We start from the raw sequence: 25,282 nt of genomic DNA on the forward strand, positions 1-25,282 counted from the left end.
TTTGCTTTTCAGGTTGATGGAAATTACAATTCTGATTCCAGCTCTGAAATTCTAGTTTCCATTTTTGACCTCCTCCAGTTAAGTCTCCACTCCTTTCCCCCATTCCAGGAGGCTGGACTTCAAGTATTTTTTTTCCCGTATGCCTCAATGCAGAGACTGAGCGACTGATTCATGTAAGAAGAGCTACACAATTAAGCAAAATACTTGCCAAAATAATTTTATTTCTTTTGAGCATTCCAATACTTATAAACACACTTTCTATAACTTTCCAAGACAACCTAGCAGCATCTGGGCACCAAACAATTCTCTGAACTTAGCTACATTTTTTTTTATTTTTTTTTTTTTTTAAAACAGCTTTATGAAAACAGGTTCTCTTTCTGCTCTGAAAGTACAAAATTATTTATGAAGCTGAATTGCTTGGCAACAGAAACAAGCAACATATTTTCTTCCATAAAAAGCAATTTATTTTCTTTGCACTCTCATTTTGCAGGCAGGAACTATTAGGAAGCAGATTCTTATAGGGCTTATTAAAAGTCACTGGGATACTAAAGTGCATCTGTTTATTACCTCTTCACAGGTGCCACATACGCTTCTCAGAAATAAGACCGACTGGTATATGCTTGTGGTTTTAAGGATTGCTTTATGTTGAGAATCAAGTACTGGCTTTTCAGGGGCTGTACCTGTGGCTGATTAGGGCAAGTCGCCACTTTTGTATACAATAGGAGAGCTGTTCGTATAGTTTTCAACACAACTATAATCCATGGCCTAAGATTAACCAGGCCGATGCATTAGCAATTACAAAATAATATTCTATTGTATTGGTATACCCCCTTACTCAGGGCATGTATTTATGCAAAATGAAAATGCGGAGGTTACTCGGGAGCGCAAGTACATTTTAATTCAAGCCCTGAGCCCAATATTACTTTTTTAAATGACAGTCCCCAGAGTGTCCTCAGGTACATAAACAGGAACTGGCTGCAATGGTAAATAACTACATCACCATTTCTTCGAGGCGGCCGTGTTTGACATTTTCTAACTTTTTAAATTTGTTTTACGTTAATTTAAAGGACTATTTCAAAATGAGAAATGTTCATCTTTAAAGAACAGTGGGTAATTCTGTCGTCATATGGTAATACTATTAAGTAACTTTATTGTTAAAAAAATGTAGTTATTTTACTCTGAACAGGAACACTACATGCACATAATCTCTGCATAAGTGACTTAAAAATTCTCAGTCCTTAAAACAATTACCAGACTACCAGCACTGATGAGACTTTCTGAGCAGTGAAAGAGAACTGCAGATCACCCTTAGGACACAAGGTAAGCATCCAACTCCTGGCACTCATAGCAGGCAACGCTGTCTAACACCCACTCCCGAGTCACCATGGCAACATTGTTCTCTTGCTGGATTGCTGCAAGACAAAGACACAAACGATAAAACTGTTATCAATGAGGCAAAGCAAGCTTAAGGTGAGCTTACCGATGTCTTTCTAAAGCTGTTTGCTTTATCTCTGGCATTTTGAAGGCCTCGATAAAAACCAGGAACGTGGCACTGCTGTTCCTTTTAACAATGCAGATAATTTTGCTGCTCCAAAAAGAAGAGCTGTTTGGCAAATGGTCAGGCAGGAAGTTATGAACACCACAGAATAAACACTAAAAGCAAAGAGTGCAGTCCTTGTTATCTTTTAATTTAGGACCTCGGTGACAGAGCCTCAGTTCCTGTCTGCTCAGGCGTACTAGTATATGACAAGCAATGAGTCTCGTTAAGAGAGAAGCAACAGAAAATTACTGAAGTGCTCCCAGACTGTTCTTCACCATCTCAGGGTCTTTTTCTTTATTTTCTCGTTTTCTCAGTGCCATGGAAACAGCGGTTGTTTTTACATCATCTTCCTGCTCCATTTTTTTGTTGAACTCCACTACAGCCTAACCAGCTCCCATTCATCCCAGAATACCTACTACCTCATTTAAAAGTAAGTTAATCTGGAACACTCGCACTTTCAAAGTCTCGTGGTTTCTCCGGAGCACTTTTTTTTCCTGTTTGTTTGTTTTTTTTTAAATCAAAGGCAAAGCTCTAGCACTCAACACCCTGTAGCTAGATACTCTTTCCAGACCAAGAGAATCTTGCCCCACCTGAGGCTTTCTCCTAGATCTTACTAGTCCTCCAAGGGCACGCTTCCTCACCTTTTAGAAACTATCTGCAATCAGAAAAGTTTCTGTAAAGCTTATGACATGCAGGACAACTGAGTCAAGAATAGGATTTGCCTGCCAGACTACCTTTTAAGACTCTACCACTGATTCTTGAGATAATACACCTTGTCTTTCCAGATTTTTATTCCAAGACCTATCTCCATCTCCAGATGCAGTATGATTTTATTTCAATTCCTCCACAAACCTCTCTGATATTTAACTATTAAAAGGACTGAGATGATAAAGACACTCGGTGCGTACTATAGAAGAGTTCATGACTGTGTGTCATATTACCTCTGTAATTCGTGTTTTCCATCCAAGCATCTGGCTGCACAACCACGACAGCAGTAGAATTCTAGGATTTCAAGGTAAGAAAATAAAAATGCTGTTGTTATCTGTCTGTCATTAAATCACTCTCACACCTACCTGCAGAGCGCGATAACTGTGCTAACTCTGCTTCAGAGCATCACTTCAGAGAGGACTGTAAGCAGTAGTAGAGGGACAAAGACATTAGTTCCTAAGATTTCTCTCTGATTTCACTCCAGGAACGTTGTGACTAAGTTAAGGCACTAAAGGCTTTTTGCACTGGAAAGGGAGGCTCAGCACGGAATTCAAGAGAGATTAGCTATCTGGCCTACATGGAGTACTCTGAACGGTTTTCCATTACGAACTAGCCTGTCTTCTAATCCAGAGTGGCCAGAGCCTAGAACACAAGAACTGTTGCCATGCAGTTTGGTGTCATTCCCGTGCAGACAGCTCCTGCGTGCATCAGGCTCCGACAAGCCCGGGAAAGGCCAGGTAATCTTTCAACGCTACGTAACTATAGACCATTCACTATGGGAAGCGTAACACTCATTAGCACTTACTGCTGTGTGCGTGAACAGATGAAGCTGCTTCACTACAGAGGCACCACAAAGCTCCACCATCCATTCTAGATGTTCTGAAGAAATCAGATAAACAGTATATTACTTCAATGTTTTATATCCCATTGAATCTGATGCTATTCCCTAAGCCCTCACGTGTTTGTTCCAAGATATAAACTATCATTGTTTGAACGAAATGTAAGCCTTAGTAGAGAATAAGTCCTTTCACTTTCTAGCCTGCTGAGGAACATCAACTCCCTCGCTTCCCTCAGGACTAAACAAAACAAAACACAAAGCCCTGAAAAAGCAAAACATCACACGGCCAAAACTTAAAGAGAAAGTTACTAACAATTTACTTCCTCTTATCATAAGGAGGTAAGACATGAAATTAAAATTAAAAATCAGAAGTCAGAACTGTGATTATCTCTCATTAAAAAAAGTAGCCAGAGTATTTAATTCCCACCAATTTGTTGAATTGATAGTGAGGATAAATAAGTCTCTCAAGTATAAGAGCCATAATTGATGATCGCTGCAGCAGCTGAAAGCACTGCATCCTCTGTCATAATTACTGTAAATGTCAAGAGATGTGAGGATATTTCACCCAGTCAAAAATAAAGTTATATTGGACAAATCAGAAAGTACCTGCTGAATGCGCCATGAAAATGGGAAGAGAGGTACAAATATTTTAAGAAGAAAAATTCTAGCTTAAATTTTCAAAACATCTACTATACTTTATTCAGTTTTAAACTAACAAAAAGAAGCCATCCTGCCCAGTTTTTTCTTTGTGTATGAACCTCTGTCTTTGTTGTGTGTTTCATTTTTAACATCTTCTGCTAGAACGATTACACTGAGGATGTGTCAACTGCCAGAAAAATGATACTTAGGAAGACAGAGGAAAAATGCTCAAATACAAGTGTTCAATAGAATCTAAAGCAATTACCAGACAGCATGATATTAATGCTTTTCCTTCATTGCTAGAGAATCAGAGATAAATTAGATAAAAAGACCTGTTTTGAAACAGAGCAAAATTGCCAGAGCAGCTCTCTGAGGACATCCACATAGAGAACACTGTTTCCATTCTGAAGATAGAACCAGATAAAGTTCGTTACCTACACTATACCTCATGTAGGTATTTTGAAAGTTCCAGAGTAAAAGAGGTACAGAATTATCCCAGAAGAGGCCAAATGTAAAACTTTGGTGAATGCACACAATCTCCCTCCAAATATTTTTTATGCTAAGAGATCATTTAATTCCACTAAAATGACACACCTGTAGTCATATCAGTGAAAGGTCCATAGCAGCAGATCTCAAAGCCTTTAAAGATCTGAAAAACAAGGAACATGTTAGCAGAGTACATATGGTATCTTTAAGGGATGCTGGTTTCACTGCCCTTCTAGGACTGGTTATCAAGCTACCACTGTTTCACAAAGTGTATCTGAAGCTCTTCATAACCTACAAAACAAAAGAATATTAGCAAAAAAACCCAACCCCGTGCTATCCTATATTGATGTTTTTAAAATATAGCATTCACTCTAAGCATAGCGAGTCACTTGAGCATATCCGCTCTGCTGCTGACAGAGCTCACCTTTCATGTATAAAACCACTTCATTTGCTGTTCTGTATACACAGAGTTGCACAGAGAAATTGGAAGAAGTTCCAGGCGTTCAGCTAGCGTAGCCACGTATCTGAAACAGTCACGGCAGGACAGGATTTTCATCCCGCATGTACTCATACCTTTTCAGTTAGAGACTGTCTAGCCCTCTTGGGACCTTGGTGGTTTCTCCCATTGATTACGTCTCCTCTAACTTCAAAGTTCTCCTGGAACATAGCACAAACAAGCAATCAGAAGTCAGAGACTAAGAACGCTTTCCTGGACAGAGTTCTGCAATCAGAACAGGAAGAAGTTGTCAGATTTTAGAACTGGAAATCTTACAATTAAGTGTGTGCAGAAAAGGAACTAAAAGGCTTTTCAAGAAAAATGATGAAAAGCAGTACGAAACCCCTGCAGCTAGAACAATTTTTAAAGAAACAAAATTATAGTCACACTGTATAGTAGCCTAGCAAACTGTATAAAAGAAGGGGCACACTGCAGGACTACAATTAACTTACCAGTAAAGTCTCACTTGATAGAAATTAATTATCAGTACATAAGCTCTAGATCTTCAACACCTATTTGATTTCAACGCATTCACTTAGTGTATAGATCAATAAAAAATTCAGCACTGGAGTTGATCATTTCAGGCCTATGTCTGACAAACTCCCATATCTCCAATACTGTCTTGAAACTTCTCCAAGCCTTCCATGCAGCCTAACCTGCTACAAGAACAGCTGCATATTTTCAGTTTACTTGAAGAAAAAAAGAAAAAAAAAAAAGATGGTTTTCCTTATAATTGGAGGCTCTTCTCCTTGCTTAAATCAATGTGAGAATGTACGACAACATTAACAGCTGTCCCATACTCTAGCGTTCCCTGTCAATTCAGTAGCAACTTCCTCCTTTCACCCCAAGCACAGGAGGGCCTTTACTACCCCTTCCTAGGGCTTTGTTGAGGCTAAGATTTTTCTTCACCCTTGGCTTGACAAAGGGGCATATGGACTTCATACCAAAAAGTCGGCATTTCTGCTCATTAGATGTATGATATCCATACTGTGTCACAAATATGACACTCTCCAAAAATCTCTACTAGAGCATGAGAATCCAAATACTACCCAGGAATACAAAAATCCACCTAAATCAGTGTCACATCAAATAAGCGATTTCTATTAGGAAAGGTAGAAAATGCTGGAACGAGTTTTCAGTAGTTGGCTAGATATTCTAAAGTTTAAAAAATCCCCAAAGCTATATATATAGATATGTTCCAATGTTATTTCCTTAAGCAAACAATAGATAGCTTCCTCTATGCTGTAATCCATCAATATTAGTAGGAACACTTAAAAAAAATACACCTATAACCTGTTCCAAAAAATAACAGGGACCCATTATGTCTTCAATAGCAATGAATAGATACAGCCTAAGTGTGGCTTTTCGTGCTCACATTTGGTAAAATCAGAATCCCAGTCTTCAGAACCAAATTTTCATATGTTAAATGCTTTGACAATATCCGAGGCTACTAATAGGTCTATCAATGTAACAGCATTGCTTACACATTTGATGTTTCACTCTGAAGATAAAAGACCTACCTCATCCAGTATCCTTCCTTCTTTAAAAGACTGAATTACCCCTAAATAAAAAGAGCAGAACAGGACAAGTCATTTTATCCAGCAAAATTGTTCTTCCACTGCCAATAGCCTGACTCCCTTGCTATATTAAATTGAAGGTATTAGTACTAAGGGAAACTGAATACAGCATGATGCCTGAAAGATCTTAAAGAATTTTATTTACTTTTTATAAATAATATTAATTTTGCACTGATGCGATGTGTCTCAAAGACTTAAATTAAGAGGGAGAAAAGAATTTTGTCCGGGTGGGAAGCAATCCAATGTGCTTATTTGAAAGCAGGAAAAGTACTCAGAAGAGAAAGAAGCTTGATACTGCTGTTTGTTGGGGGTTTTTAAAATATTACTATTTATTTAAAAGTATTTGGAAGAAACTCTGCAAGACACCAGATGCCAAGACATGAAGAGATTTTTTTTTTTTACTGGAACAAGCAAGGAACACATTTGTGGTAGGAGGGCAGAGACCATTTAGCTCCAAAACAAGTTATACTTACACTGATAACTAACTACCCATTTTCTTCCTGCAATACCCAGAAAGTACTTCAGTGTCCGTTCACACACGAGCTCCTTATCTGCAGATCAAACAAGAATAGTATCTCTTTCAGTTTTGCCATTAGTAAATAAACCAGCTCAGGTTATTTATATCCAAAAGCAAAAGTTTTTTCGCTAAGTGCAGCAGCAAATATCAACACCATCTATAGAAAAGTTAGGAAATTCTCATGTCCTGATTCTACTAAACTGAAGGAAATGAGGAGAAACTAGTCAGATGGTACAACTTCTGAACCCTTCTAGTTATTCAGTGAAGACAAGAGGCAAGCAAAAGCATGAATACTGGTCAAGACAGAGGACGCCAACAGTAGGATTCTGTGCCTAACGTTAGCATAAACTTTCAGATGACTGGCCATTCAAGGTCATCTTCTACTCTACCAGAACAAGCACAACTTCAGAAGGCAGTTTATCCTATCTGCATTTGTATGAAGAGTAAACACTCCACATCTCCAAAAACATGGTTATATGTCTACACTCCCTGAAGAAAGCAGCAAAAATTGAGTCCATAGATTTGGAGTAACAGGATTTTCTGGCTTCTTTTCTATGTTGGTTTTCAAAAGCAAGGAAGGCTTGTGGGATACATCGCCCCCAAATACGAGTCAGCTAGAAGTGCTTCTACGAAGCAAAATGCAAGCACGATATATATCATACCCACACCCAGATTTGGCTGAAAATATTTTGCTCTTTAAGAAAATGTTGGTTAAAAGCTAAGTGCTAGGTTCAGTAGAAAGCTTAAATATAACCCATGCCTAGACACAGCAATACAGTAACTTAATTTTACTGATGAATGTTAATCTTTTCTGAAGTCAATATAACCCTACCTCTTCCAGAATACATTTTTCGAATTTGAAACTGTAGTATTGTACTGAAGTTTCTATAAAGTTCCTTCAAGCTTTTAATAACGGGATTCTTGAGCTCTACCAAAGAGCAAAAACTAATTTAAGTACCGTAATTAAGCACACAAATAATAGTTACGATGAAACGGTAGTTCTGCTTTGTTCCTGTGGAAGCACGCCTTCATTATCAACTACCATCAGTTATACATAAAGTTAAATCCCACTTCCAGTTTTCTATTAAAGATAAGTTTCTTTCAAAAATTTACAATGAAACAGCATTTATAATCTCTGCAAGGAATTAGGAAACCAAAACAGCATCTTATTTCCAGAATGTCTGTATCCTATTTCTTTAGGAACTATCTTGCTTTCTTTTTGTTTGGTTCTGAACTATTTCATGTTAACATGCTGTAAACACCTGAAAATGGTGACCAAACAGCTGGAGAAGAAAATTAAGTGACATTAACTTCAAATCACCCAAGGAAACAAGCACACCCTCACTCTAATACTGTGAAATAGAAGTATTCCCAAGTTTAAACAAAAATTTAGGACAGAGAAGAACATAATTCATACCTACTCCTCAAACTTAACCAAATTTGTTGTTGAACTGTCTGCTTACTGCTTAGCCTAGAGCTAAAATTCTATATGGTGTGCAAACATAGGATTTGTTCACAAAGCTCCCAACAAACCTGTTTTCATTATGACATGGGTTGTTTCTTCAGTAATGTGGTTACATAAAGTGCTGTGAGTTTTTCTGGCAAACTTCTGGACCACCAACTGAAAAACAGTTAAGAAAAGTAATAGTTAGCAAAACAGATTAAAAGACAACAACTGCAGTTTATGGCAGTATAACATAATAATAACCGTTTTAAAGTAAGGGTTATATTTGTGTTGGCACACAGAATGTACATCTCATTGAAAGTCAATAATTTTGGCGCTATTCAATAGGCTAAAGGGCTCTTGGTCAGTAGTTTATAAATCAAAAGCCATATCCTCCTAAAAATGGATTGTGGAAACAGGTTTATTAGCAATACAGAATTAATTAATTACAGAAATCCTCACTATGGATCAGAATACGGGAAAAACAGCATTATCTGAGAACATTAAGGGAACTAACCAACCAGTCCCCCTTCATTCCAAGCCCCAAGGTTTTCTAGAAGTAAAGTCCTCTTGCTTCAGAATAATGGGGTTTTTCCCCCTACACAGTAGGCGGTCATTTAAAAAGTTCAAACTTCACTAAGCTTAACAGTGCTGTTCACAGACAACGTTCTTTGTATTTTTAGGAGTGAAAAAATTTGACTTGAGCTGCTGTATTACTCATCTGCAATTCCTGTAAGATTAGTTTCCATTACACTTAGACCTATGTTGAGGACTACAGTGGTAAATCAGGAACAATTAACAAATGATCACTAAAACTTCTGAAATATACTTACATGTTCACTTTTATTCAGACCTGATGCCACAATTGACATTTCTTTCCTGTTAGTCACAGGTAGACTTGTAGCATTGTCTGTCCCAGCTGCATTTTGCAGAACAGGTACAGGAAAACACACGCTTCTCTTTGATTTACATTCCTCAGCAGAGCTTTTCTTAGCACTCTGAGCTACAACAGAACGACTCGTTGCTTCTGCAGTCCGAGGATTAAGAAGCCTTACAGAAGAGGAAGACTTATTTGGACTCCTGGACACATTTCCAGAGAGATTTGATAAGACAGATGCACTGTTTAGCCTGGTCCCAGATTCTTGCTCATCTGCATTTTCTGAAGGAAAAGAGAAATTACTCCTTGAAACAATTTCATCCTTGTAGTCATGGTGGAAGGCTGTTGCTCTACCTTTTAAGTTTAAATGCTGCAGTCACTTTCTCTCCTTATTTGTTTATTACTTCACCTTTGCCTCTATCATTACTTTTTCCTGATCTATAGCCGAGACACTAGAATACCAGTGAAACTTTCAGTAGCACATCTGTCAAGAAGTAACAATTTATACATGAGCCATATAACAACCCCCATTACTGTCAAAAATGCTATCCAGCCCAATTGTGACGGGCAGCTCTACAGTTTGGCTACCAAACAAAACCAACCAAATGAGAAGTAACACCTTTTTAAATTGACTAGCAATATACAAATTAAAATCCTTGATTTACAAGAAAAAGTTGTATTTTGTTGATATGTGAAAACATGAAAAAAGCAGGAAAAGAGCAGAAATCAAAACATGTTGGACCCCTCTTAAATGTTACCTGCTTCAAGCTGACACTGATTATATTCTGGCACTGCTTCCTGCACAGGTTTTGTCTTTCCAGAAGGAGCTTTGTTCTTCAGAACATTGTCACACTGAAGGCCTTTCTCCGAATCTGGTCTCTTTAACAAACGGGATTTAGAAGATGGAAGCAACAATTCTGGAGACCTTGAGAGAGGGAAATTGCTTTTAATACTTTTTTTTTTTACTCTTCTAAGTATCAGAATCATATAGCAACAGGTAAGCTATTGTCATCGCTCAAAACCTGAGAGTTATTTATTTCAAGACTTTTGGGGTTTTCGTTTTTTTTCCTTTTTAAATACAAGATTAGAAATAAAAGTAAAAAAAAAAAACAAACAAACCCCAAACCAAGCACATTTACCTTTCTTTTGCTAACTCTTTGATTTTACTGTTGAGACAATCACTTGGCATAACATGGAAATCATTGGCTGAAAATCCCTTTGAACTTCTGTGATTAAGATTTCCAGAATTTCCTTCTGAGGTTGATTCTGCCCCTTTAAAAAAGAAAAATAATTCTTAAAAAAGCAAAATAAAAGCAACTGTTCTTAAATGTTTCTTCAGGTAAGAAGTCAAGCATCTGAATCCAGATATGCAAGTGCAATTTCTGCAAAGCAGAAATCTACACAAAATACTAAGCCATTTGAAGCATGGCTAACAACTACATTTTGTTTCACATATTAAATCATCTACAAAACAAAGATCTCAGCTATGTATTAGGTGGAAAAAAATAGGATATAAAGTAGGCCGAAAGCAAATTTACACTATTTAATGCCGTTTGTTTACGAATTACTTCAATGCACTACCCTATCTCTGTTCAAAAGCAGTAGAGGCATTTATTTGACAGCTAAAGATGCCTGTAATTTTTATCAAACCATCAATACCTCTAATCAGTAAGTGGTATGAGTCAGAAATCCATATCCTAGCATAACAATGTAAACATGAATTGTATTAATGAAATTATTTTAAATAGTTTTCCCATCTGAATGAAACTAACCATTGATTTGCTGACTTAATTTTCAAGCACTCTATTTATAGTTATCTTACGAATTAGGCCTACTGGGCTTAGAAATATCACATTTTGAAGTCTTCTCTATGAAATAATATTCTCAAACTGTAGCAAGGTTGAATGCCACGCAATTCAATGAGCTCTGTTAATTAAGCGTGGACTGTAACCAGTCTTTTAGCGTTAAGTATACTGTTAACGTTTTAACAGCACAAGATGTCCAAAAGATGACAGAGAGAGAAGGCTGAAAACACAGTGCAGGTGTTAAATCAGGAACACAAAATCAGAAGAGGATTACAGTGAGTTTCTTGCACAACAAATGGCCCTACTTTCCTATCAGGAATCCAGGTACCAAAGCAGCAGCCACAGTAAGGAAGGATGCCGTTACCTCTGATTTTTGAATGACTTGACCAAACCACTGTGTACCCTTCAAAGGCTCAGCCTCTTCATTTTTTTTTTTTCCATGTCTTAGCTCCCTTTTCTCCATGAAGGAGCTTCCTGATGCAGACTACACTGACAACAAAAACCAACTTACTAACATACAAGCAGCAGATCTATTGGTATGGCTGCACCATATTGGCTGACTTTTTTTTTTTTAAAGGGTGGAGGTTAATCTAAAGGTCTCACACAGTACACCACCATCATTCAGGAGATCAAAAGCAATCTACAGATCATTTTGTGATATTTGACTAACACTCACAATAACGATGAATTTAGATAGAAGAGACTCCACAGTGAAAACCACACACAGTAAAGGCACTAAAGACACAGATACATACAGACTAAAGGCACACATAAGACAATAAATAACTTTGAAATCCAGGATGTTAGTTATTCCAGCTGCCCTCAAAAAAGAAAGATAACTGACTGAAATAAGACCACAGAATTAGATATAAATTTTTAGCTGCAAGTAGGATAATAAAGCACTGGTGCCATTTATCTAAGAGTTCAATAAGCATTACATATTTGGAAATCTTTAAATCGGCACTGGGTGCCGTTCTAGAACACTGAGAAGTTCAACGATGAACATCTGGACTTCCTGTAGGCTTTGTTCAAAGAATGCTCTATGTTCTGTTGCAGACAGGTTGTCAGAACAGTAATCTCAGTATGTCTTGCCATAACACAGGAAAACCTTAAACAAAGCCCTCTCACTATTCCTTACATAGCTGGCAGCAACTCACTTTATCCTCAATATACAATAAGCCTTTGGTGATTACTAAAGTATTTTTCACCATTTATTTACTGCCTTGTGCACTTCCCAGCTAGGAACTTTTTGTTAATGTCCTGTGCAGGGGTTTTACACACCACTACAGGTATTCTCCTCTCCTTTGCCCATCAGCAGCCTGACCTGTAGGGTATTACTTTTGGCAGCCAATATGTACCTAACCTAATTTCTGTCTTGTTCCTTGATACACTAAAGTACAGTTTCTGCCACAGCAATAGAGGCCAAGTCCCTAAGGGTGTTCCAGCCACGCTCCCAGTCCCTTACCCATTCCAGCAAAAGAAAACAAGAATGCAAGTAGAGCTGGCAGAACAGCAACCTGGATTAGCACTGCCAAGCCACAAGGCCTACTCACACCGTTTATACAATTACACCACGTAATCTCACATAGATCTGTAACAGGAGTTTTTTAGACTAAGCGTAGTACCTAAGCTATAAATAAAACATGTATGCCTCACTGAACAGTTGAATTTAGGTAAAATACTGCTAACGTATCAATTTTAAATTAACACTGTAACTTGTGGTAAAGGTGAAAAAAGAACTAGTAATAGTCACACAAGTGTTTGTAAGAAAGCTGGGAAAGGTTTTCATTGCTCTTTACCTCTTTCTTGTCCCATTTGTTCCATTCCAAGTGTTCCTTCAGTACTGGAATGTGGCAGTTTCCTATGCGTAGGTAGAAATTCATGGTCCTGACTTCCATGCTGCTTCAGCACTGCTTCAAGCATAGCCATTTCTTGCTGAAGTTTTTTTAGATTATTTTGCATAGCATTCTTCTGCTGCAAAGGATACACAATTATGCCAACATCAGCAAAGTCAGTTTTAAACAGTAAGATTAATTTCTTTAACAACAGCTTGAAAATTAGAAACAGCAAAGTTATTATGAATTGGTTTTTACCATGTGTTCCAGAGGGGACTGTGGGGCTTTTACTGTAATAAATAATGCACACGTGCTATGTCAAAAGAAAAAAAAAACCAAACCAAAAAAACCCAACCACCACCACCACAGTCATTCTGCTGTTCAAATTATTTCAGTTTAGACGGCTCACCAGACCTTAATCAGTCAGGAAAAAAAAAACAACACCAAAACCCACAAACATCTGCACAGATTTCTTTACAAATTATTTTGCTCCAACTGTATTAGTTTGCAGCCACTTAAAATTTAATAATGATCATCAAGTATGGAGCCTCTGCACTTTCCACCATTACTGAAAAACCCCAAAGACCGTTTAAAAGGAATAAAATATTTCATCCTACTCTTCCTTACTTTCTCTCTGAAAAGTATCCTCTATTAAAAACATGCAATCTACAACTCCGTAAGAGGAGCTCAAGGCTTCAAATGATCCTTTGAAAAACCAAAACCTTCGCCATACAAGATAAAGCAGTTTCCACAGCGCTGAATACTGCATTTGTAGCTCTAGCACTGGCACCATGTGGAACTTCCTTGTTACTGAATCAATAAAAAAAACCCAACCACACAGAAAACCCCCACCACACAACAAACCAAAACCAAGCCATGCCGCTCTATTCCATTCAATCCAGGCATATCCCAGAATCTCTACGAATGAAGCTACGTCAGGGAGCAACGTCCTGCCAGTTAACCATATTTTACACTGATGCAGTGTAAAGAACCACTCACGAAGCACAAAAATTAAATTCAGTCTTCTTTGACAAATATTAAAACCCATAGGGCTGTTAATGCTGAAGAGAGAGATCTGGCATAAGACTTACCTTGAAGTTACAAACGACAACAAAAAACAACCCCACCCACCAAACAAAACAAAACCCAAAACACACAACAAAATCCCCCAAAACAGCCAAAAGCCCCCACACCAATGACTCGATACATAAAGTCAGGCCATTAAGCAGTAGCCAGGAAATTAATACTAGAGAAAACATACTGTGCTAGGCACACCTTGGACTGGACACTTCCTGTTAGGTCTTAGATCTTTGATATTCTAATATGGAATGATTTGATTTAGTCTTTACCCTTAGAAGGCAAGTCACCGTGCTTTTAATATCATAATGTAGCAAATACAATCCTTATCACCAATCATTATAAATTACTACCAAGGAAGCTTTTAAAAACAAGAAGCTGAGGCTTCCAGCATTGGTCAAGCGTGGAGATTCATTAACTAGCATCTCCCACAATTAAGCACTGTAATCAATACCACAAAACAAATTACGGCCATTAGAATGTAATGTCACCATGGAAGGCAAAGTTGGACAAATAATGGCATAGAAGGAGTTCTATAATTCTTCATTAATTATGCTCTTCAAAGTAATCTAGCGACACAAAGAATTATGATGAAAGCAGTTTCCCACTACCCTGACTTCACAGCTTTCATGTACTAGCTTATATCCTAGAATGCAAACTACTTTTAGAATTTAGTGCACAAACTCACTTACCTGAGTAGTAAGGATTTCACCCTGAGAGAACGGTCCACATGAATCTTCTACATTACTTGTTTCACTGTCATATCCAGATGCTTCACCTTGAAGGTGGAAGAAAATCTGAGTTAATTAAAGAAAAAAAACAAACCAAGAAACATTACCCATAATCTCTTACCACACAGACCTTTTAGCCAACTGTTAACTATAATAAAATGACACATTTTGAGAACACTGAAGTTAAAAGCACAGAATATTTTGAATACCATGTCACACATACGGCAAAGTAAATAGGACTCAAAGTGTTCCAATAGTGATGAGAGAGTCCTAAATATTTATGAAAGCCATAAAAAGGTCAAAATAAGCACTACAGAATTCTACAGCCAATTTCAACAAACATTTCATCTGGGGAAACAGCTTAGGTAAGCTTTATGAAATTTTGCTGACAGATGCAAGTATCACATTGCAGTAAGAAAGCTAGCATTTCACTCAAGAATTCATTCCCATCAGGCAGACTCAGTCCAGCCTCTAGTGCCCAGTCTACTCATTTTTGCTCTGAACACGGGACACTGGGAGAACTTAATTTTCAGGAAATAAACCACTGAGGGGTTTTTGTTTGATTGTTTAGGGATGATTCCTTTAAAAGAGCAAGCACCACATAAATAGAGAACAAAGTTCCCATGCAAACACCAAAACCTTAGGTTTAATGACATTACAAACACAACTGCAGAGATAAAAATCTTGGTTTGTACCTAGGTTGGCTCCCATGTTTGGGTCTTCCTGGCATTCATCTTTGAAGTTAGTTTTGCTTCTCTTCCGCTCTCCATCACAACTTTGAAAAGTTTCTTTACTCTCATTCTCATTGCTCACTTGTTTGGATGTATGACCTTGTATTAAAGGTTTCTTGAGTTCTTGTGCTCCATCAACTGATTCTTCAGAAACATTGGACTGGGAAGAAAACAAGTTGACAGAGCATTCTGACTCCTGGCTTGGTGAAACACACCCACTACTTAGGGCAGCTTCAGGCATTTTCTGCATATTATTGTCATCATGGCTTCCACTGTGAGGCAATGTGACAGGACTTACTGAGGACGCTACCACAAATGTCCCTTGTTTATTGATCTGCAAAGGTGTGCTCATCGATTTGCCAAATATTAAAGTTTGAAAACACGGTAAATCTTCATCCTCACTAGATTCTTCATCTGAAGATTGCAATTTTCGCGCTCTTCTTCGAGATCTTTGAATACCTTGAGAACTTGGCTTAGAATTAACATTTCTATCGTGCAGTTCTTTTACCAGGGCATTGTCACTTCTTTTTACAAACACAGCAGATCTCTCTCTCCTATCGGTTTCAGAAAAGCTGTTCTCTTCAATACCGTCATCAGAGCACAGTAAGCCATCGGGGGTTTCAGACAAACCTGTAAAATCACCGTTCCCTTGAAGGGGCTCCTCTAGAGCCTCCATGACTGAACACTCAGGCATCCCTGTGCTAGCAGTTTGGGTTGCTTGTTCCTCATTCCCCTTTACTTGTTTTCTTTCTCTTTTGCTGCTTTTTTCCCCAGTGACTTCACAGGTGAACTCAGCAGGCTTTTGCTGACAAGCTGCAGGACAAATCATTGATCTGGGCTGAAAATGTGGTGTTGGTCCTCTGCTGTCAACAACTTTGGCTTTTCCTGCTTGATAGCTTTCTGAACTGAAGCACATTTCATCGACTGTGTTTAAATCAGTTCTTTTGAAAATGTGCTCTTCTGTATCACTCTGATCACTTCGGCTTCTGTTACTTTTGATTGGATTCTCTCTCAGCTCGCTTTCTATTCCTGCGTCAGTTGACACTGTCTTTTCATTTCCCTGTTCTCCTTTTTGTGATCTGCTTTTGTTTTCAGTCCTAGCAGTAACAGTTCTTACTGGCGTCAGATTCCCTTGATTCGCAACCTGTGAAACATCTTCTTGATGTTCCCCTGTGTGCGCACATTCAGTACTGTCGACAAAGCAAGTCACAGGACTAACACAAGCAGATTCATAGGTCTTAAGCTCCTCTTTCTCACAAACCCTACTCAAGCTTTCAGCAGTTGTTTTCTTTTCTTGCAAGTTTTCTGCTTTTAAATATTTGTCGTGCTTATTTTCTACCTGATCAGTACATGGTATCTTTAGAGATTCAGAAGTGGCATCTTCTACTGCACACACTTTTGTGGGTGTAGGATAAAGGCTAAATGATTGGCGTTTTGAATGCCTAAATATATTTCGCAGATACTGTGTGTCTAACTCACTATCTTCAGCTTCCTTCGTCAATTCCAAAACATTTTTAGCCATTGGCAACTTTTCAGTTCTGAATTCCCCTGGAACATTTTGTTTATCATGTCCGCTATCCTGGGGGAAGGTAGTACCTGATGCAGGCATCTCTTCAGTCGGGTGGGAAGCAGTTTGCACGACAGTCACTGAAGGAGGCTGTAGGAGGGAACAGCTATCAAGTATTTCGTCTCCTTGAGAACCTGCATCAGGTGCAAAGGAACTATAGTTTGAACGCTGACATGAAGATGTAGGATTGAAGAAACTTTTTCCAGTTTCTGCGGTGTCAGATGAATTCTTTAGACTAACCTGTACTTCATTTGCTTCCAGATCACCACCCTTCAGATCAGTGAGTGGCTTGTAACTTAACGTACCCTGGGGCTCACACAGGTCTTTGCACTCAGAAGTGGGAACTAACACATTTCTTTGGACTTTAAAGAACTCTTCCTGATCACTGTCATACTTTTTTGCTCCTTTAATTACTACTCCTTTTCCTGTTTCTTTTGTAATTTCTTCAGAAAGTAACTGAAGCCTCCTGCTGCGCCTGACTTGTCTTTGCTCAGAATCAGGTTTCTTTGGTTCTTCGCTGCTTGGATAGCTATCAATCTGTGGCTCACCTGGATCAGGGGAAACAGAATTTCTATCCACTACTAACTGCAGAGCACACATGGTTCTAGTAGAACGCCTGCATTTTTTTGCTGCAGAACTTTTTTTAGTGCTTTTCTGATCAGAGCTATTCAGTTCTAGTTCCCTGTCACAGTGCTTGCCAGTCACCTTTTCAGTAGCTTTTTTCCATATGGATCCTCCTCCTCCTTCCTCCGTTTCTGCTGGTGCATTATCCTCTCCATTCTCAGAGAAGTGACTCTCACTAACAGCAGAACTTTCATCACATCTTTTCTTTTCAGCATCTTCAAGGCACCGGTTAACACTTTGAGGGCACCCACCTGCCTCTTCTGTATCTTTTTTCTGAATGAAATCTTCAGGTTGCAGGACACGGGCAGTCTTCCTTTTTCGTTTTAGTCCACCTTTACTGGAATTATTCAAGCATTTCTTATCAACCGTCACTTCTTCCTTTTTTGTAGTAGGTAAAATGTCTCTCAAGATAATAGGGGCATTTGACCTCCTCTCTCTCTTGTATGTTTTCCCAAATATTTTGTCTTTGATGCTATCTGCTGTTTGTTTTGACCTTCTCTTGTTTCCTTCAACCACTGCAATTTCCATAGAGTCTACCATAGGGTCCGTCTTTTCTGAAATACAGGAATCTTTATCTGATAAACATGTATCTCCTTCACCTGAAACATCAGTTGCTCCAGCAGAATCATCCTGGGAAGAACTGGAAGACAGAGTTTCGTTGCTTTTTGAAAACCATTCATTGACTTTCTGAATGCTTCGCTTCAGTCTCTTCCTAGAGACTTGATTCACGGTAGCACAGTGAAGTGTCTCCGGCTGAAGTAGTTTCTCCAGAGGAGGTTCTTTTTCATGGGCAGAATCATTCTCAGGTTCGTGCATTTCCACAGCTTCCACACTTTGTACAACAGTATCTATTTCCTTGCTTTTATCCAACCTGCTCTTTGAGCTATCTTTTAAGTCAAACTCTTTGCTTTCAGTATTGCACTGAGTTTGCTCTGCAGCCATTTCTTCTGCGTGCTTAAAGAAAGATGTGTCCCCGTTGCTTAAGGGACTGGCATTACCTATTCTGTCACACTGCTCTGTGAGTAGGTCTACAGCAAGAACATTTAAAGGAGAACTCCAGTATTCAGTCATATTCACTTGGCCAGGTTTGGCATATTCAGTGATGCTCCGAGTGCTTTTCTTGCTCAAGCCTTCCTTTGAGGAATCACTTTCACCTGGAGATTTATAGGTATTATAAATTATTAAGCCCTATTTTACATGTACAAGAACAATGACAAGCTTCATGGCTGCTAAGTTTAAAAAGAACTGTTCTGATTTCCCCCCAAAACAGAATATTACACTGCACAAATCTCCCTCTAGAGAAAAGGAGAAAGATCAAATTACATATAACATGTTCATCCAGCTTCTTACATGAATTACCAGACAGCGCTCTCAACTTGTATTAGAAGGGATAATATGGCTTACGTAGACTATAGTAAGTTTTGCACTTTGATGAAGTTACTTTTTTTCCTTCTGTTCCAGTGCAACAGAACATCCACATTTTAAGTATCTAGTCTACAGATAAAGTCTTGTATAGACACTAGCTTTAGGCATAAACAAAACTACAATATACAAGACTGCAAGTATATATATATTTAATCACGTGAAATCAAAACATTAACTGGTGGTCTTTTTTCAAGCTTAATCGTTTGCTCACCAAAATAACAAACACACCTCTGACATTTGGTAGAATTACTTCTTCAGCACCCAGCTTGTCAGGCTGTGTATTGCAGGAATAGTCATTCCCCTTCTCAGCACTCTTAAGTTCTTCTAGCTTTTCTTGAGATGAAATCTGAAGTGCTTCTTTGTCTTCTAACCTGTTGGGACAGGAAATCTGCTTTCACTGATCTCCTCCCACATTCCTGAATTTAACATTTATTTTCTAAAGCATAGTACATGCTTTTCTCTTGAAGATCTAATGTCTGTGTAAGCAACAGAACATTTAGAAAACATATTTAAAGCCTCTTATATGACAAACTGATCGGAGTCAGCTACTCATTCTACCCTGATGCCCTTGAAGTTGAAAATCACTTGTCAGCTTGAAAAATTCTATCAGTCCTATGCTAAGAAACTAAAACACAGGAATTAAAATACTGAACTATTGTCTTTAGAAAATATGAATTCCTTAAACACCTTTACTTACCCAATATTGCTTGCCTGTTTAAAAAGCTCTTCAGATGAATCAGAACCTAAAAACAAATCAGCTGTTACTCTGGTTGAAATGATTCAGAGAAAGATGACTTGCCAGATTCAGTGTTTATTATCACAGAAGCATGTGTGCTTAGTTCTTTCTAGAGTAGATGTTTTCAACTTTTATTAGATTAAATTAAGTCCAATTGTGCAGTATTTTACCTAATTATAATGATTCCTATGTAAAAATATCTACATGGCTCTGGCATAAAATTCTGTTTAAATATAGTGACTGGTTATAGAGAGCTACTAAGAGTTCATTATTTAAGAGTTAGTTTCTAGTTTCTAAAATTATACATGAAACAGCTGGTAGCATTTAGAATTTTGAACTGGTAGTCAGCAATATATTCGAATATCTGTCTCAGATTCTTTGATCTTGGCAGAAGCAATAAGGAAAAATGAGAGGCACTGAACACTCTCTGTTAAAAGGAGCCATTTCTTCCTTAAGGAAACAGGGAGAAAAGAAACTATTCACAGTGTCTGTCTTGTTTCTCACAGCAGTCAGCACCAGATAAAAAGGGAGTTCTGAAAATCCAGGATAGAGAGAAATTAAATATTCTTTTCTCAATTAGATTTCATCTTATCTCTGGTTATTAACTAGAGCCTCAAGTACTGATTACAAGGTTTAGTATTCTTTAGGAAACCATAGTTATCGTTAGTTATAACAGCTATAACTTTTTTCACATCTATAAGCATCTTCTCTTCTTTGGATCTTTTGCACTGAGGCTTAAAGATTTACTACAGCAGCATTATCTCCTACAATATAACAAGTTATGTGAAAACCCCTTTGATTTACCAACTCCAAGTTGTCCATTATTTGTCCCTTTGTTGTCATTTTGGGTGTTAAGAAGAAATCAGTGTTTACAAAGACTTTGAACTTCATCACCTTTCATTACTTTGCAAGCATTAGACATAAGCTCAACTAGTGTGGCTCTACAACAGATCTTACCAAACTCTATATAAACCCCTTTTTCAGAGGCACATTTCTGGGTTTTGTTTCTCAGGGAACACCTTTTGACCCTGGTATCTGTAAGCCGTGTATCCACATTAGCTTCCTGCTGAGAGGAAAATAGAGAGGAATAGTTATTTCTAACAGTAGGTTATTGCCAAAAAAATAAGTAGTAATTACTTAAACTACAGCAGCGGGTGGGGCTGATACATAGGAACTAAATATTTAGATTTGCAGCCTCTATACAAAAATCCAATACATGTAATTTATCACACTGATATCAGTAATAGAATGTGTTAATAGAAACAATTATCATGCATTTAACAGCTGAAATCATTAACAGTCTTATCTTACTTAACATTGTATTCAGTAACGAGCAGATGAGACAAGAAACATACCATGAACAAACTCATACACACAGCAATCACCCTAAGTCAGGTAATGTCTTAAGAATTCTTATGACATATTCATGGCCTTACCACAAAAAAAAGTAAGAAGCCTACCAACAGTTATACAGCCTCATTAAACACGCAGTTTCAACCGTAGTTTCAGTAGCAGAATATATTATGGAAATATCATCTTTAAGTTCAGATCCTTTTAAGCAAACAACTTTTAAAGTAGGTTAGGAAGACAAAAATATTTTTATGTCCTTGTCTGGAATAATATTCAAATCAAACAGTGATCTGAAAGCAACCCAAAAATCTCCTATTCCATTCATCTATGTGTATACATGTATACACATTCTAAATAAAACACTAAACAATGCACAGAAATAAATTGGGGAAAGAAAATACCAAGGTGCAGTTTTCTTGTCCATTTTCTTTAGCATTTTTTTTCCTGTTTCTGAAACCCTTGCTTTGGATGACTGAACTTTCTTTACAGAGGAACTCAGCGACAGTGGCTTCTGTGGATGTTTTAGGAAAGTGATGACTGTTTGAAACTGAAAAATGTCAATAGAAGAAAAAAAGGCAAAAATATTTTCTTACACAGAGCATGACAACAGGTATTACATGTGAATAAAACAGCCTTGCATAGACCCTATGCAACTAGCACATATACAGCTACAATACAATTATCAAAGAAAAAAATCTGCTTGAATTATTAGTCTAGCCGCTCTTTATGGGTACTTTTCAAGTATTAAGTAAAATATGATCTTACCAACTATTTTCCCCACCAATTTTGCTTACATGGGTAATCTAACAAGAACAGGATCTAATACCAGTGATTTTAGAATGACTGAACAGGCTGAAAAAAAAAATTGAAAAGAAAGTCTATTTTTTATAGCACAATATACTAAGAGAAAACAACAAACTAAAACCCACAACCACCACCTGCCCCCTACAACAATATCTTGTTTCCCAAAACATAAACAAGTATGTATCTGACTCGCCAATACCCTTTACAAGGCACTAAGTAGTAGAAAGGATAAATTTGGATTCCAAAAGATATAACTGAACGGGACAAGTTAATGTACACTGTTATAGCACTTCCTAATTCAGGCTCTAGGACTGTTTAAGAAGTTAAAGCTGCAAGGTTGGGCATAATCAAGAGCAAGACTTTGCCACGCAATTATAGATTAAAGATTATTTGGTACACATTCAGCCATATTTCAGGAACTGAAAATAAGGTTGGTTGGAGTCATCAAACGCACAGTAAAACCCCTTAAGAGTGTCCAAAACGTTACTGTAGGAAAAACTTGGGAACTTAATGGAACTTATGCTTCTACATTCAAGAAAAAGCTTGATAATTCTTCCCATATTGAGTACTGCACAGTAAATGAGATACCCTGCAAATAATTATAATACAAATGTCAAAATCTAATTTTATAAAAGTGGGGGGTATACATTCACAACGCTTACATTTTACTCCAGTGTCAAGCTCAAATGCATGGATAGTTTCCAACAATCCTTCAATTAGTTGCTTAAATCTGGAATTTTCTTTCAGACTTCTGAAATAACATAACCACGTGTTGTTTTAAGACAAATGTGTGTGTTAACTATTAACAGTTATCCTAGAATTTAGGCTGAACAAAAAACAGAGTAGAACTCCAAAGTGGAAGATGAGACAATGAGAAACTGTTGCCAAGAAATAACAACACAGTTCCCCAAAACAACCATTACTATAGGAACTAAAACTATCACAAAGTAAAAAATTCATACTTTTCCTCATGTAGGTTTAGCACAGAGAAACTAGTTGTAATGACTGAACAATATTACAGACTATACTTGATAGCACAAATGGTTGCTAAGAATAGTGTCTTCACCTGCGACCACTCAAAAAAGTTTATATTGATTTAAGGCACTAAAGCATTACTCCTTTAGAAACTGACAATCTACTTAATAACCACCTGTTCTTCTTTATTTTAGTCTTCTGCCAAGACATTTTTCAGACAGTGATTAACTTTTTCTTAGATGTCAAACTTCTCATCCTCAAGCTCACTTGCAAAAATGCATTACCTCTTGGTAACTTCAGTCTTACACAGAGGACACTGTGTCACACCTTTTTTCTTTTTGCTGAGGAGTTTGAACATGCAGAACCTAGGACAAAAGAACAATCATGATGGTAACGAAAGGGATTTTATTTTCTTTAAAACTGCCCCTAGGCATTTAGTAGAAAAACTTAATAATGAAGTTGAATGCCTGTATTCTTGTTCTGGTATTACAATGAATTAATCAATCCCCTTTGACACACCTGTGAAACTACAGTTATTTCTTATTCAGAATTGATTTTTCCCCTAATATAGCTACATATTAAGTTATCAAAACACTAGCACTAAAGAGGAAGTACGCATGGAGAATAAGAACAGACTGACTAAGCATTGCAATTACAAGTTTTCAAACCTACCTGCAGAATATGTGATCACATTTTGTCGAAACAGGCTCTTTTACCACATCCAAGCTACAAAAAGAAAAATGAAGGAAAACAAGAACACAGAAGTTACATATAAAAGAGGAGCAACAAAGTAAGATTCAGAAATACAGTCACTTTTCTGAACTTAAAAAAAAGGAGGACTGATACATTTAGGTTGTAATAGAAAAGCAAAATTTACAAGAACATAAGAGCAAAATACAGTTCTGTCTTGCACTTTCTCACTTAAGCCTTACAAAACATCAATATACTTAGCCTTAAAATAAAATTCTTTTTGCCTTCTGATAACCCATAGAACCGACAAAGCATTTGAAAAGAAATGAAGAGAAAAAGACTTGTTAACTAGATTAATAGAAAGTTCACATTATTCTCCCAGCATACCATATTGGGCACTCCAAGTTCTTCTGCATAGCTGAAAGCACATTTTGTACATCTCCAATAGCAATCACTGAGAAGTCCATCCTTCAGATCCAAAAATACTCTACAGGAAAAAAAGAAAAAAAAAAAAGCAATCACTTTTGCTTCTGATCTGTTGCATCCCATGACCATGCTTCCTCCTGTATGGCTCTTCTAGACCATGCTGAACAGTATCGAACACTTGGCTGCTATTTCTTAAGTGAGGCTTGACAGCATCAGTGTTCTCACTCTGAACGTTTACAGCCAAAACCAGTCAAGTCTCTGTAGTCCAAGGAGCAGACTGGAACGTGAGAGAAACGCTCCTTACCAATAACAACAGCTCAGGCAATAATCGACACAAAGCACGTTTTATTTAAACACTCTTGCAAGAATGGGTCTCCCAGCAAGCAGGCACCCCTGGGTTTCTGAAATAACTTCTTTTTATTCCCTATTCCGGGCCGAAGTTTCCCTCCCCTATTTCCCCATTGGCTAGGTACTTCAGGGTTTACAGCCTATCCGATTCGCCTAAAACTGCTTCCGTTTGCTCCACCTCTGTTTACTTCTCCCCATCACCTCTTCTAGACCTCTTACTTCACCTGCTTACTTCTTCCCTTTTTTGGTAATATTACCCATGATTGCCGGTCTTAGTTAAACGTTCATCCTCGCGTTAAGCCACCGACCCGCATAGGCTGGTTTCTCCTTTGTCTAAGGGATGAGCATTCTTGCATACCTCCTAATAAGCCTTTGTGTTGTTAATCATTCCCTAGCTACATCATTGCAGACCGGCCAAGCTGTTCCTCTGCAAAAACACAACTTAGGTTTTTCTTACAAAGGGTTCACAGGAGCAGCATTCAGCAGAAACCCAGCAAGGGTACGCACAAGCACAACAGCAGAAACAGATTTCTCGATGAGATGTGAAGGAGACAGCCGACGCGCTCGCGCCAAGGGCCTTGGGGACCGCTCGCACCGACCGGCGCGGGGAGGGCCCGCAGCGAGTACCGCAAACGTAGAGAACGCCCCTGACCTTTACACGGCAGTAGCAGCAGCAGCAGCAGCAGCAGCTCGGGCGCAGGGACGGGTCCCGCGCGGGTCCTGCGGGCGGGACGGAGCGGCGCGGCCCAAGGCCCAGCGCGCCGCCCTCAGGGGCCGCCCACCCTCCCTCAGGGACGGCGCGCCTCCATCACATTTCGCGCCCTTTCCCGTGCCACGGGACGCCGCGCGCCCAGCAGCCAATCACACGCCCCAACCACAGCAAGGGGGCCGAGAAGCGGCCTCTTATTAGCTCCTTTCTGTCGCGTCACGCTCCGCCCCCGTCGCTGGGTCGGAAGGCCGCAGCTGATTGGGTCCGCCGCTTGCCGCGTGACCCAGCCGCACGTATTGCGTCGGAGTGCGCAGCGGCCGGCGCGGT

At 38.4% G+C, this 25,282-nt stretch overlaps 1 protein-coding gene across 3 annotated transcripts; it reads right to left on the bottom strand.

Annotated features, from left to right (window-relative positions):
- Positions 1 to 258: 258 nt before the first annotated feature.
- On the bottom strand, positions 259 to 25,105 carry BRCA1 (BRCA1 DNA repair associated). 3 transcript variants are annotated; one of them, XM_063354527.1, is made up of 23 exons: positions 24,899 to 25,105; positions 23,860 to 23,959; positions 23,455 to 23,508; positions 23,067 to 23,147; positions 22,470 to 22,558; positions 21,405 to 21,550; positions 20,611 to 20,716; positions 19,615 to 19,660; positions 19,146 to 19,288; positions 15,266 to 18,646; positions 14,532 to 14,617; positions 12,727 to 12,901; positions 10,262 to 10,394; positions 9,881 to 10,047; positions 9,079 to 9,404; positions 8,335 to 8,422; positions 6,758 to 6,835; positions 6,228 to 6,268; positions 4,785 to 4,868; positions 4,320 to 4,374; positions 3,054 to 3,127; positions 2,482 to 2,542; positions 259 to 1,412 (listed from the first exon to the last, which is right to left on the bottom strand). In XM_063354527.1, the coding sequence occupies exons 2-23, from the start codon at positions 23,937 to 23,939 to the stop codon at positions 1,309 to 1,311; spliced, it is 5,598 nt and encodes a 1,865-aa protein (XP_063210597.1). In that variant the 5' UTR covers positions 23,940 to 23,959; positions 24,899 to 25,105; the 3' UTR covers positions 259 to 1,308. The 3 variants fall into 3 exon arrangements, with proteins under 3 accessions (XP_063210597.1, XP_063210595.1, XP_063210596.1); XM_063354525.1 differs by having other exon boundaries at positions 20,611 to 20,719; XM_063354526.1 differs by lacking the exon at positions 24,899 to 25,105 and adding an exon at positions 24,203 to 24,289 and having other exon boundaries at positions 20,611 to 20,719.
- Between the last annotated feature and the right edge of the window lie 177 nt (positions 25,106 to 25,282).

The sequence above is a fragment of the Chroicocephalus ridibundus genome, chromosome 17, assembly GCF_963924245.1.
Source record: "Chroicocephalus ridibundus chromosome 17, bChrRid1.1, whole genome shotgun sequence".
NCBI classification, from domain to species: domain Eukaryota; kingdom Metazoa; phylum Chordata; class Aves; order Charadriiformes; family Laridae; genus Chroicocephalus; species Chroicocephalus ridibundus.

Excerpts from the sequence above, each read along its gene's own strand:
- BRCA1 (XM_063354525.1), bottom strand. The coding sequence starts at position 23,939 with ATGGACTTCTCAGTGATTGCTATTGGAGATGTACAAAATGTGCTTTCA. Across the intron at positions 19,661-20,610 it reads AGGGGTTTATATAGAGTTTG|GTTCTGATTCATCTGAAGAG; the intron begins GTAAGATCTGTT and ends ATTTGTTTTTAG. Across the intron at positions 9,405-9,880 it reads TCAGTGTCAGCTTGAAGCAG|AAAATGCAGATGAGCAAGAA; the intron begins GTAACATTTAAG and ends CTTTTCCTTCAG.